Source organism: Corapipo altera, unplaced genomic scaffold (genome assembly GCF_003945725.1).
Source record: "Corapipo altera isolate COAL_440 unplaced genomic scaffold, ASM394572v1 24, whole genome shotgun sequence".
Classification (NCBI taxonomy): domain Eukaryota; kingdom Metazoa; phylum Chordata; class Aves; order Passeriformes; family Pipridae; genus Corapipo; species Corapipo altera.
The window spans coordinates 433,331-447,930 of record NW_020884903.1 but is presented as its reverse complement, the minus strand read 5'-3'; the positions used below and the strand labels follow the sequence as shown (position 1 = coordinate 447,930).

General features: G+C 38.8%; 1 protein-coding gene across 11 annotated transcripts in view; it reads left to right on the top strand.

The window, feature by feature from the left end:
- DLGAP1 (DLG associated protein 1) overlaps positions 1-14,600 on the top strand; it is a 410,369-nt gene that overhangs the window by 331,742 nt on the left and 64,027 nt on the right. For 10 of the 11 annotated variants that reach the window (XM_027650834.1, XM_027650828.1, XM_027650832.1 and 7 more), the window contains one exon: positions 14,315-14,455. The exons of the other annotated variant lie outside the window; for it this stretch is intronic. In XM_027650834.1, coding sequence (XP_027506635.1) covers positions 14,315-14,455 — 141 coding nt within the window. The remainder of the gene's footprint in view (positions 1-14,314; positions 14,456-14,600) is intronic. 11 annotated transcript variants of the gene reach the window in all.

Sequence of the window (14,600 nt, the reverse complement as noted above, 5' to 3'; positions counted from 1 at the left end):
TGTCTATATGTTAATTTTCTGATTTCTCCCAGTTGCACCCACCTTTCTGGTTAGCATGAAGAGGAACTCTCTGCATTCCCAGTCCCATGTGCTGTTGGATAAACTGGTCCAGCAGACAAATGCCATTGCTGTCTGAGGAAAGTGGATGGGTTACACATGGGGCTGCAGGAAGTGGAGATGACAGTGTTTCAGCTCTGACAACTTGAAAGATTTTTCTAGGCCCTTACCAGTAAATCGGACTGTCCTTTTTTTTTCCTTTTAGTGTTTTAATTAGTAGAATTACAGTGAGGCCATCTCAGCAGACTGGATATGAGTGGCTTGTAGTAATACTGCGGCTAAGGTCACCCACCCAGTCATGAACTACAAAACCATCATGTTTGCAACTTCTATAATAAAAGAAATGGGGGAAATTAGCAAATGAGACTGCATTTAAGGAAAGATCATTGCTAATCTAGAGGCATACAATAGCAGTGCTTTTATTCTTGATCTTTTCAAGTGTATGTAATTATCTTTCGGACAAGCTGTCCCTTTTCACTGCTTTTTCCTTTTGTTTCCTCATCCTCTGATTCTGTTTCATGTTGCTAATTTGAATAATTATGTAACCGTTTCTGATTTTTGGGAAGGAGAAGCACTGAGGTTTCTACTTGTATAGCTCTGCTCATGGTCCCTCTGTTACCAAACTCAGCTGTCAGCCGGTGGGCCAGCAATGCCCACCTATCACAATTTCGTGACTGCTATTTCACTGCACTCAGTAACATCAAGAACAATCCACCTCCCCTTCTTGTTAGGCTACACACCCTATTCTTTGTTTGTATAAATGAGTCTTTTGTATCTTTTCTGAATTATTATTTCGTCTTATTAGTACTATCTCCACTTGAATTAGGTAACAGTGAGAAAGCTGTGCTCCAAGCCATGCATTCCTTGCATAAACAGAAGCTTACAATCAGAGAAGTCCTGTTGTATTAGTAAAAACACAAGAATTCAAATCACAACAATGTGATTACTTTTGCAACAAGGCAGAGTTCAGGTCATGCTAGCAGTGAACCATTGCAAAGAGGTTGCCTTACAAGAACAGCATTTAAGGTGAGGCTATTCTGCATTGCAACTTGCCAGGGATTAATGCATGTATGAAACTGAGTGATTTTATTTCTTGAAATGAAAACTTTTGTTAAACAAAAGCTAGCAAGCTATCAGAGAAGTGCTGGTAAGGCAATACCAATTGATCTTTCCACTTTCCACTTTTTCTTATGGAAAAAAATTGACCAGGTTTATAGAGTTTGATCAGCTACATCTCCATTTTTCTTAACAGGATCTTCATTTTTCATGGACTAGATTGAAAAAGCAGATTATGCAAGAGTGTTCCTTCTGGCCACTTGAGGAATTTAACAGCAGAATAATAACTAATTCCTCATCCTGCATATAATTATGGCAAATTCTGCTGAGAGGATCAATTTTCTTCAGTCTCCATTTTCTCTTTATCTAATCATATTCAGCAGGAAGCTTTGCCAGTAATCTGGCTGGCTCAGTTCCACTTCATGATTGTTCTTTTACAAAAATCTGGTTTTGAACAAGTTTTTACAAATACAGTACTATTACAGTATATTGTGTTCTTTCAACTTACAGATTTTAAAATGTAACATATATTGGCAAAAGTAAGGCCTATGTTTCATTCAGATGCATGAACTGTGTGGCACAGGGTCAAGTTTTTTAATAACTACATTTGCATTTGTCGATTTATCTTATTTGATGCTTTCAGGGAACCCTCATTTTATTAATGGGTCAGAATTGGCATAAGGATAGACTCCAGCACAAGATACAAAACTGTTAAGTAGGTTTAAACCAAATACAGTTCCCTTTACAAGAATTAGGTTGATAATAACAGAAGTAGTATGAATTAAGTATAGTTCCGATATCTGAAAAGTTATGAGCTAATCCCTTTTTCTTTTAATGTACCTTAACTGAAATGTTAAAAATTCTTACTGAACACTGAAGGTAAAACTGTTTCTATAGCCACAGTGAATTTTGTCCTGAAATAAATGCGTCCTAAATTATCCTTTTTGTATATCAGAAGTAAATCCATGAATTTCGTGTCTTTTGAAGCCAAGCAGCTGAAGATATCTGTGAAATCACAACAAAATCGTGCAGGTGTGCTTATTGCTAGTTCCTTTATAAGAGGAGTGCTTGACAGCCTGTGATGTGTGACTGTGCCATGCTGTAGATAGCAGCAGCCAAGGCACAGCTCTGAATTTCACAGCTGCAGACAGTGCTGAGGACAGTCAGTTCCAAAGAGTGAAGTTCATCTGAGTGTGAACTGCAGCACAGCATGAATGGCGCCAGCGTGCCCTTTGTCTTTCACTTTTCTGGAAATTGTGCAACTGCCATGATACCACTACTCCCCTCATTTGCAAAAACTAAAACTGTTCTCACAACGTTTAGAAAACCAGAAAGACATGATTGGAAAGTTACAATGAGCAAACACTGTTGAAAGTGAAACAGAGGACATTATCTGCTGCACCTCCTGCTTCCAAGGAGACTGACATCTGATCCTGGAAACAAGGAATGTGAAATGACATTTTTTATTTGGAAGGCTATTAAAATACTTCAACAGGTGCTCTACTTGAAATGTGCCTGTTCTATTTCAGAGGTTTGCAAATTTATTATTAACAATTCCTATTTTCTTGACAGCTTGTTGCGCCTCCATTTTGTGAATTTTTAGTTTTGTCAGCTTTATTCAGTGAATTTTCCTCTTTACATTACTTGCATCACTTGCATCACTTTGCATTGCTTCCACCCCTAATATAGTGTAAAAATTGGTCCCAGGTAGAAAGTTGCAGTACAACTTCACATTCCTCTGAAAGATATAGGCTTGTGCTTTTTCAAACTGGAAATGAATAAACGAGAACTTTCTTGGAGGTAACTGCAAATGTGGGTCATAGCTTTCCAGCAGACCAATGATGAAAATGAGATGTGGCTGCTTCCTCCTCTGGCATGATTGTTCTTCATTAATATCAACAGTAAGCCCTACCAAGCAATGCTGTGGTTCTCTGGCCTTTCACATTGACACAGACAGAGATCACTTTTGTGAAGCCTGAGAACAGCTGGCTTTACTTATGCATATGTGATCACATTGGAACAAAGGGAATCACTTAAATAGCTAATGATTTCTTCCAGAGATCTTCACCTAACATATGGATACCTGGTTCCCTTAAAATCGTGTTTGCAGCAAGTATTGCTTCCTAGTAAAGAGACTAAAGTAGAATATAAACACAGTTACTGTCTTTCGTAGTCATAATTTAAAAAAAAAAAAGATAATGCATAACATGTTCAACAACATAATTTTCTTCCCAAAACTGAAGCTTTCTCACATGCTGAGGGGAAAAAGTCTCTCAAGCACCACACCATGGTGATATACTTTGTTTAAAAAAAAAAAAAAAACACAAAAAAACCCCAACAACAACAACAACAAAAAAAAAACTGAAAGACAGATGTTCAACTCCAGCGCCAGGTGTTTGTCTAAGCAAGCTCTCTTGGGGAGATGCAAGAGCAAATGTCAGGAAGACAAAGTAGTCACCTAATAGGACACCTATAAAATGCTGATGACACTTGAGATGAACGAGGAGACTGAATGGCATTGTGGTAAACCTGGGACTTGAAATTAGGGTGGTAGTGACAGACAAGGCAAAAAGACTTAGGTGTCAAGCCACAGGAGGAAAAGTGTTAAACTGTCATCTCTAAGAGGACCCACCATGATCATAGGGAGATTCAGCTGAGACTAACTGAAAGGACCTTGAGTCTGTTATGTTTTGATGTAGATCATGTTTAGCGTATTCCTTATAGCGAGTTTCCCAAAAAGACCTAGAAGGGCTTTTAAACTTGAAAAGATAAATTTTACTAGACTTTAACCTGAAGTAGTTGCTTTCTAAAATACAGAAAATTCAAAGTGACTCGATGAGACAGCATAGAAATAAGAAAGACTGAAGACCATTTTGGTGAAGAAGCTGTGAGTGAAAATTGCTCAGGAAAGCAGAGGAAAGCTGCCCTGGGGGGCTGGATTCTGTCCAGCTTTTGACACAGAGCTCCTGCGTGGTGTTAAATAATTTTCTGCAGGTGTCGTCACAGACACAGTTTGGGTTGGAAGGGACCTTTAAAGATCAGCTAGTTCCCAACCCTCCTGCCATTGGAAGTCATATGTCTGCTTGCTTTGAACTTGTTGCATAGGTCTCTGTTTGGAGATGCCAGCTTGGTTGGTTAAGTGCCAAGGTAGAACTGAAGTCATAGGTAGTTCTCCTGTGCATGCAGGAGGTGATGTAATCTGGAAAATTGGGCAGCATCTCAGACTGAGCTCTCAGAACTGTAGGTAATCTTAAATTCAGCTATTTTGCCTCTCACTTCCCCACCTCTGCAATGGCAGTAAACTCATTTTTCCTCAGAAGGGTGGTTTTAAAATACTTTTTTTTTTTTCTGAAAGAAAATGACTGTCACCAAGGTAAATAGAAATTCTGTCTTTTGGGTATAGTGTGAGCTGGGTTCAGTAGATCTGTCATAGGACTGCACCTTGAACAGGAAGGAAAACCCAATGTATGGCAGAGTTGCTCATCAGATAAGCACTGTTTTTTCTGGGTACTTAATTAGTAGCCATTTTGTGAAGAAATAGTCAATTGGACTAATTTAAGGCTTATAAGGGCTGTGATTTATAGGTCACTTATTGAGAGTATCCTCAAGGAAGGCTTATGCATTATGTTCAGATATATGGCTACATTGATTATACAGAAAAACATAATATATAATATACACTTTATAACTAATCGTCTGTCATCTGATTTCTCCTCAATTTTAATTTAGTCAAAATTGTAGCTTATGCCTCTGTGTGCATGTTTTCCCCTGGGATCTCCAGTATATGGCTATTATAACTATTTGTGTTAATAATGAGACTCTAAGTCATTTCAGCTGTCATATAGAGTTCTTTTATAGGCAGAAGATGCAAATGCAGCTAAGCACAGTTGGGGATCCTACAGAACCTGACTACCTGTCAGAAGGCTCCCCCCAGTTTTTGCAGTATTTAATGTTGGTACATGTAGAGCATTTTTATATGCTTTCCATGCAGTATTTAAGGGTCTACAGATTTAACCAATCATCTTAATAGAATCACAAATATAAAAAAGCTGTCATCAAAAAGAAAGTTGCAGAAACTGAAAAAGGATGGAAAAAAGTTGATCCCACAGGCTGTTACCATTTTGTCCTTTGGATTCTAAGTCTTATTGCACACAAATGCACTAGAACACATTGTAAACAAGCTTAAAAATCAAGTATTTTGGAAAAGGTAAAGGCAATGATAAGTAATGAGTAAAAGGAAGACAAACTTTGCTGTTTCAAACATGTTTCCCATATCAAACAGTTTCAAGATTTAGCCTTAGTACACTGCCAAAATATTTCCTCCTTAAATTTGGCTTTACCCCCAGAAATAATTTCCCTTCTTGAAACTGAAAACAGCAGTGACAGCTCTTCTGCATGTTAAGACGTCACTACTTAAAATCTGATATCGCATATCCCTGCAGGCTCAGAAACTGGAGCTTTATATCACTGCAGAGGGTTGATCTCCAGCTGCCTAATTGTTCTGTGCAGCTGCTTCTTTCAAATTCCATAAGGACCCGATGTATCAAAGTTGAAATTATCAATTTCTGGCATGAAAAGCTTTCATAAGTCTTATATATATATATCTATTTGGTTTTATGATTTCAAGGCTTGAGCCATAAAGAGTTGGGCACATAGCACCTATATAAGAAATTCTTTGAAAACTGAAACTCTAAATTTTTTTTAGTTGTTCTTGTAGTATATCTTTATTTGGGAAAGATGCAGCTTCAGAAGACTTGAGCCAGTGAAAACTTACACCCTCTGACATTCATTGTGTGACTCTTGGTAATATAGTGTAATACAATATGGTGTTGGCTACAAAATATGTTTCCCACACAGCTGCCCTTTGCATTCAGTTCCTTGATTTCAGTAATAATGAAAAATAGCCATTCCAAAGTAGTCTTTCACAACACACTGTAAACAATATAATTTGATCTCAGCAGAATTAAGATGGTCAATTAAACAGAAAGTAAAGCCACCAGCCACCTGTTAAATTCCTTCACTGTGTCCATCATCAAGAAAGCTTGCCCTGTACTCAGGCTCACCCAGAGTGTCTTAGAGAAGGTGAAAGCCCACAAGGTCACCCTGATGGACTGCTGGGAGCAGAGGGAGATAGGGAGCCTTGGAACCCTCCCAGAGAGGCATCCTGACCCAGTCCTGTGGTGAGCCCCACTAAAGCCGACAAGCTGCCAACAATCAAGTCAGTGCTACTGCATTTAGTATCTGCTGAAGTTGTGGAATTTTGACAGAGCTGACAACACTAGTCATGTGTTTGGTGTTAAAAGCTTTGGATTTGACATAGTAATAGACTGCATCTCTTAACTGAAGGTTTTAACACTGCTTTGAAATGAGAAGAGATGATATCTTTATGGATGAGGAAAAGACCAATGTACTTAATGCCTTCTTTACCTTAGTCTTGAACAGTAAGACCAGTTGTTCTTCAGGTACACAGTGCCCTGAGCTGGAAGACAGGGACAGGGAGCAGTCTGAAAATCCCATAACCCAAGGGGAAATGGTCAGCAACCTGCTACACCACTTACACAAGTCTATGGGTCTGGATGAGATCAACCCAAGGGTACTGAGGGAGCCAGCAGAAGTGCTCACCGAGCCACTTTGCATCATTTACCAGCAGTCCTGGCTGACCAGGGACGTCCCAGTTGACTGGAGGTGAGCCAGTGTGACACCTGTCTACAAGAAGGGCCAGAAGGAGGATCCAGGGAACTACAGGCCTATCAGCATGATCTCAGTGCCAGCAAAGGTCATGGAGCAGATTATCTTGAGTGCCATCATGCAACATGTACAGAACAACCAGGTGATCAGCCCAGCCATCATGGGTTTCAGAAAGGCAAGTCCCGCTTGACCAGCCTGATCTCTTTTTGTAACAAGGTGACCCACATAGTGGATGAGAGAAAGGCTGTAGATATTGTCTACCTGGACTTTAGTAAAGCCTATGACACCATTTCCCGCTGCATTCTCCTGAAGAAACTGACTGCCCATGGCTTGATTGGCTGCACTCTTCACTGGGTAAAAAACTGACTGGACGGCCAGGCCCAAGGAGTGGTGGTGAATGGAATTACATCCAGCTGGCATCTGGCCACTGGTGGTGTCTCCAGGGCTCAGTACTGGGGCCAGCACCATTTAGTGTCTTCATCAGTGATCTGAATAAGGGGACTGGGTGCACCTTCAGCCAGTTTGGAGAAAACACCAAATTGGGCGGGAGTGTGTTGTAGGAAGGCTGAAAGAAGGTTGTAGTGAGGTTGATGTTGCTCTCTTCTCCCAAGTAACAAGCAACAGATCAAGAGGAAATGGCCTCAAATGGCACTGGCAGAGGTTTAGAATGGATATTAGGAAAAATTTCTTCACCGAAAGAGTGAAGAGTCGCAAGGCATTAGAACAGGCTGCCCAGGGAAGTGGTTGAGTCATTCTCCCTGAAGGTATTTAAAAGCTGTGTAGATGCGAAACCTGGGGACATGGTTTAGTGATGGGCTTGGCAGTGCTAGGTTAACAGTTGGACTCAATAATATTATGGGGGTTTTCCATTCTAAATGATTCCATGATTCTTTGATTTTATGACAGTCAAATGTTATCATAAGTTCTTCCTTGTTTTTCTGTGGAAATTGAATATCTAGACCAATGCCTGTCATTAAACTGTTTTTCTTCAAATTACTGTCATATTAACTGTGAATGCAATTAATAAAGGATTCTGTTTCTACAGAAAAACAAACCACACTTGTGGTATCATAGTTTTGATGCCATGTTGGTTCATTTTAAAATTATTCCACATTTTAATCAGTCAGGACAGAAAGGTACCACACAGGTAAGTGAGTCAGCATGCAAAATCTAGCAGTTTTAGAGTCACTTTTAAAATTCTGTCATTTTAGTCTTATCTTCTTGTTACATAACATACAGATCATAATATACAGATCATAAAAAGAGCTGACACTTCTCCATAGCAAATAGCTACATTCGTACACCTCACCAAAGGTTATCCATGTTATATCCCTGATTCACTAATTGCTCCTGAAGGTTTTTTTTAGAACAGAATATAAGATGACCTTGAGTTTATTTTTGAAAAAATAACTAAATCAGTTGCCTGTTCCTGCCACCTAAAACAAATGAAATTAGAACAAAAATCACATTGGAGTTCATGTGATGGAGCCTTCGTATTGATTTACAAGTGCCTAGAATGTGAAGTGAGTTGGAATTTCTGTGTTTCAGCCATAAATGCAAACGTAGGATTAATTTTGACTGGCTGTTCTGCAAGGAAACATGCTTGTGTCCACTAAGTAACATTGTTTTGAATGATAAACAGGTGTGAAATTTTGCTGAGATTAGGAGTGAAAAAGTTAAGAGGACAAATTTTCCAAAGCATTTTCACTCCCATGTTTGCCAGTGGAGTGAATCCTGAAAATCCACTGCAGAGGAGAGGTAAACAGGTTATGTTCATGATGCAAAAAAGGGAGTCAGACCATTTCCTGATGTATAGCAAGACACATTTATAAAGCAATATAGCTAAATTAGTTTACAAGCAACTGATAAATTGCTGTAACTTGTAAGGTTTGTCATTCATCTTGTTCTACTGACTGCTTGGAAAAATAATAAGCCGATTATACTTGTCATGTGCTATCTTAAACTCTGATTGATGACTTCTGCCCACATGAATTTCAATATTTTAAGGAGATTTTTTTCTTCTTCTATGATTAGTTACACTATTATGCCATTTATGTCCTCCATGAATTCTCCAGGTGGAAGGGTTAATTTTTTTTTAATACAGATAGGTAATTAAATAGGGGTTTGTAGTTTCTTTTTTCATGTATCACTGGGTGATTTAGAATCTACTTATCTACAAAATTTTACTTGTTCCCTACTCCTGTTCTTTGTCTATACAACCACTCTTCTGTAAAATGAAAATCTTAGACTCTACTCATACACGCATCAAAAGATAGCTGTACTTGTAATAAGATTAACTTTCAAAAATTTCTGCATAAACATTTTCAGAGAGAAAGCCGAAATAAAAAGGGAATTAGAGTCTGAATTTTAATCTGGACCACCTGATTCCAGTCTTATTCCCATCTGAATACTAATGTTTTCTTGTCCTCATAGTAATAACATATATGCAATGGTTTTACATTTTCTTCTAATTTAATTCCTGTTCATTTAATCTCATTTCAATTCAGAATTAAGATTAAAGAAAAAATGTAGTGATATATATATATATATAATTACCTCAATGAACTGTTTTACGATCAACATAGAAGCAGTGAATTAGGAGTGAAAATACTGATTACAAAAGTTCAGAAACTGAACCAGGCAACATATTTCAAAATTTAAAAGTTGCGTTTGTCTAATCAATATACTGCTAACAAAGATTGGGAAAGTGATTACTTAATTAAGATTTGGCAGACTAGAGTTACTTGTCATCACCCAGATGAGAACTAAAGAAAGCAAGGATGCTCCCTGTAACAGCTGGACTTCTAGTCTTCCTTAGAGAGATGAATGAAGGAGATGAGGTTATTTATTTTTTATATACATTGATGCATCTGTATGAAAAATTTTGTTTAGTGTCCTTCTAGGGATCTTGTTTTTAACCTTGGTGTTTTACATCTCTTTTTTTCTGCTTACCAAATTAAACCTGGTTCCTTTTGACAGGTGTATGCCTTCAATGTTTAGAATCTAAATCTTAACTGCAAACAGTTAAGTTACCCAAGTGTTTATATCTATCTGAAGTTTCTGGACTTTCATATGAGGTGGGAAGATTAACACTTATAGTTGACAAGTTAACTTGATTTCCTAAAAATGGATTAAATCCTTGAGTTTCTTATTTTTTGCAACACAAATGTTTGCACTCATGAGAAAATTCAGCTGTCATCGTTTTGGGAAATCAAGGAAATAAATGGTGAAAACAGCTGTAAGGAAATTAATATTTGGCTAGTTTGCTTGGAGTACAGTGAATTTCTCAGTCAGAGTAGAGTTTCTATCTGCTACAACCGTTAATTTTGCTGATTTACTGTAAACATTTGAAACGGCATAAGAGAGCCTAATTTCCTGCGTTTCTTTTAGAAATAGTACTGCCTGATTCCCACATGGAGCCCACTTCAACTTGGAGCATTTATTTGCACTATTTATTGTTCTTGTTAAGCCTGGATAGAAGTCTTTGAGCTACGACATATTTGCAACCACAGTTCACTGCCAAGAGAGACCTGCAAGTTTTAGGGCATCCCTAAACCTCCAACAGGGTTCAAATCTGCTTAGGCTGAGAGGTCATCAAGATCCCTTCCCTCAGACTCTCAAAATCGGGGAGTTTGTGTTCTGGTTTGTGACTCATGAGGTATAGGTTACAATCTGAATGAAGGAAGTACAAAGTTATCTTGATTTTGTACAAGAATGAGCATTTCACAGAACTTTAGGAGAAACTTTAAGCCATTTGTAGTCACAAGATCAAATGACAAACACAGTGAAACGTTAACTCAGGATGCCAGAGAGCTGTGCTGTTTAGCTCAGGTCTATATCCATCATCCCCAGGGCAGCTGCTGTGAGTCAGCAGCTGACCCAGAGCCCACGGCTGATTCTCGGTCTGCCTGCTATGCTGGCCCAGGAGGGGAGAGGATAACATGCGTGTGTAAGACAGATCAATGCAGAGGGGTTATGGACGGGTGATGCCCAAGCCAAAAGATGGGGGGAAGCACCTCCCAACAAGGGCGAAAAATAAAATGCCCCTAGATATTCAGCAGTACAACCAGGATCTGCCCTGCTGACAGAACAGCAGACCCTACCCTCTGTAAAAAGCAAACCTGCAGAAATTTCTGTGCTTGGTCTTTCAGGGAGCAAGTGAGGCAAACTGGCTGGGCTTGGACAGACAAGATGAGGTGATCTGATCAACAGGTTGTGCTGTTGTATCATTGGAAGCTGTACCTCAGCACTTCTCCTAGCTTGCTACAAATTCCTTATGGCAGTGTGCATGTTTGCCAACAAATAAAAAGGTCTTTTAGAGATCTTTTAAAAGATCTCTCTTTTTGAACTCTAAGGCTAATATTCATCATGTCCTGCAATTAATGCAGTTTATGTCATTTAGGATCTTACATTTGACTAGATGAGACTCTGTGATAGTCATCACCTTTTGTCATGATTAGATCATTTAAATCAACATGCTGATCTGATTAAGTAATCCTAGTCTAGACCTCTACTTCTGATTTAAGGTGGTAATATCTAAAAACATTTAACCTTGCAATAATGAAACTTTGAGTAGCCAGTAGCATGCTTGTAAATGTCCAGAAGATAGTGCTAGGGGGCTTGATTATTACTGCTGAGGAGGTGAGAATTTTTCTTTTACTAGCTTGTTTTAGTAGTCCAGGAGAACATATTTTTAAATCATTCTAGGCAATTAAATCTCATTCTTTGTTTTACAACACAAAGAGAAAATGTCATTTTACTTGTTTCCTGTTAAGTCTCACAGCCATGTTGTGCCTCTGCCTTGGCCAAACAAACAGTCCTCACATTATGGCTCTGTTGGACAATTAGAAACTGTTTACTCATTTTGTTGACCCAGTTCCAGCCAAGCAGCAAATATGAAATACAAAAAAATTCAAACTGTCTTGGTCAAAGTCAGAAGAATCAGATTTTCTGTAATATTTAGTTGCCAGTGGCCAGAAAATGGATATGAATACTTTCCAAAAGAAAAGCTTTAAAGAGCATATGTGATTTTGAGGATTACTATGTGCAAGAGGATTATTATTTGAGAAACAAAAGGAATAAGAGATTACAGCACATTAAAAAAAGGTTGTTTTACATCAAAGGTGTAGTATGGTTACACACTTTCTCTAATACCATGCATTGGCCAGGAAGCCAGACAGTCAGGATTTAGAATGAGCTTTCAACCTCTTTTAGCTTTTCTGATTTCAGCTCTATATGGCAGTGTTTGAAATATGCGAAGATGTTTGCATACAGAAGTGAATTAAGCAACAATAATCAGCTTACAGATTCCTGTTCTGTGATATGCTGAAGAAAAGAAAAAAAATCCAGACATTTAGGTCAAATATAAAAAGCCTGTGGGCTGTTTGGAGTGAGCACTCAGTTCAATGATCATAGGAAGGAATTTCTATTAAATAGCCCATCAAAATAGCCTCTTGTTTTTGACAAAATGCATAACTCAAACATTTAGTTCCCTTCATCTTGTCTTGCAGATTTGTTTTCATCATCTAATTGCAGCTGAAATCTGAAAAAGAAAATTATTGAGTATGTACTTAAAAATTATTGTTCAATATATATTTAACATTAAAAGTTTAGATTTTCTTGTGAATTTTAAATTAAGAAAATTGACAAACAGCATTACTATGGCAACATATAGGTAAGATCTAGCCCGAAGGGCATGAGGTTAATTCTCTTGCATTTCAGTTTGCTTCCATGTAGCTTGAAGCTCACTTGTAGGTCAGATTTGAGCCTCGAATCTGTTACAGCATTCCTGTAAACAAGTTTGCCGCTGAATAAGAGTTCCACATTGTCTGCCCCAAGAGCAGAGCACAGCAATTCATTAACTCTGAACTAACATCCAGCCATTTGATGTACCGCTATATGTATCCTGACCCCTTCGGGACTGGGTTGGTAAGTTCCAACGTTCATCAAATAAAGCATCAAGACACACTGCAGTAAGCCTACTGTTCGTGTAATTAAATGAATGCAGGGAGCACATAAATGAGTCTTTGGCAGCATGAGCGCTCGGCAGCAGTGGAGTTCAGCTTTCCACTTTTCCTGATGCAGTAATGTTCCCTGCAGACCTGAGCACCCCTGGGGCCGGCCCAATGGGTGAAAACTGGCCTTTCTGCCCGAAGTGTAAAATGCCATCGACGAAGGAAAGAGAGTTTATTGTACATAAATCATTCGGCAGGGTTTCCCAGAGCTATGGCTGAGAAAGTAAGAATAGCAGGCAAACACCAGAGGGAGTAATTGTTCTACTGCAGAGTTAGGAATGGAAAGCCTCAGGCAACAGTGTTTGTTAATAGTGTGGGTGAGGTTTCTAGCCAAAGAAAAAAGTTCAGTTGACATGACTGTACAAAATATAAATGGTGAAACCACACATTCTAGTGTTGTTTGAAAGAGTTTGTGTTCTTCACCAATTTTCAGTGCTGATTCCAATGTACTGATTCTTTGTGCCAGCAATGTAACATCCATTTACCCTCCAGTAACTTTTTTACATCTCTTCACAGTATGAGAGGCTTTCAGTTCAGTGTTCAGAGACAGATGAGCAGGCAATAAGAAGTAACCTTTTCACCTGGTTTTTAAAGCAGTCTTTTCTCCTGGTCCATCCATGCATGCCCTTCCTCTGTCAGAGTGTCTTTGTCTTAACTGATGAAGTCCTTGGACCCTCAGAATCCTGGTTCCTTAGAGTCCTGCATGCTGTGAAGTGACCAGATGCCCTGGTCTTCCATGGAAGCAAATCTGGGTACACAGATAGGAAAGAAGCGAGTGGGTTATCTACCCCCTGGAAATAGGCTGTCCTTTCAGCAGCTATACCTGCATTTTGCACCTCCTAAATTCTGTGCTTCTGCCCATAAGTTTCAGCTGGCCATGACCAGGAAAAGTGCATCCCCTGTATACAGAGGCTCTTGCAACTGCTCAATTTGCAGTAACTGATTGAAAGAAAAAACACCTTCAGCCCCAAGGTGAATCTATGCCAGTGTCTTTTAGAAAATCATTTCAATGAACGAAACGACCCAATTCCATTACACTTCACACAATGCTGGGGGAGGTGGAAAGCTTTCTCCAGTTCACTGATGAACTTCCAAGACAATGAACTAAATTGAAGAGTCACTCTCTGCTTTTAATTGTAATTAATGCTTCTACACTGATTGCTTTTAGTTTCTATCATTGACATGGTGCTTAAATTTCCACAGCCATTACAGTCAGTACCACCTGTGGAATATGAAGCAAAGATCAGCTCATTACATAACTCAGCTGCCTTTTCAGCAGAAGACTTCAAAGTTCTTTTCTATTCTCAAAAGGGTATTCTGTAAAAATCACCCTTTCATTGATGAATATCAAAGTAAGTCCGGGCTGAGCCTGATGTTAAATTGCATACCCCTGGCTTTCACAATGTTGCCAAGCAAAGGATCTGCAACAAAACTATTTTCTTAACAGTTTTATTGCGGGTGTGTAAGATCTAATGGAGATCAGCCTATTCTCTTCTTAGGTGTGTCAGCTTTACAGAGCTCACCAGCACAAAAAGAGGATCTTGGCATTGTTACAGTGGCGAACATAGAAGACGCTTCATACATCCGGGTGGATGACTTGCATTGTCAAGATCTTTTAAAAGATCTGGGCGTTATTAGAGGTGGGTGTTTAATTGTTGATTCATTAAAACAGAACCATACATGAATTATTCAGGCAGTAAACCTTTCTCTTCCAATAAGTAAAAAAGAACTCTGAGAGAACTAGAATCAAACTCTTGTCTCAATTGCACCAATGTGAATGTAGAG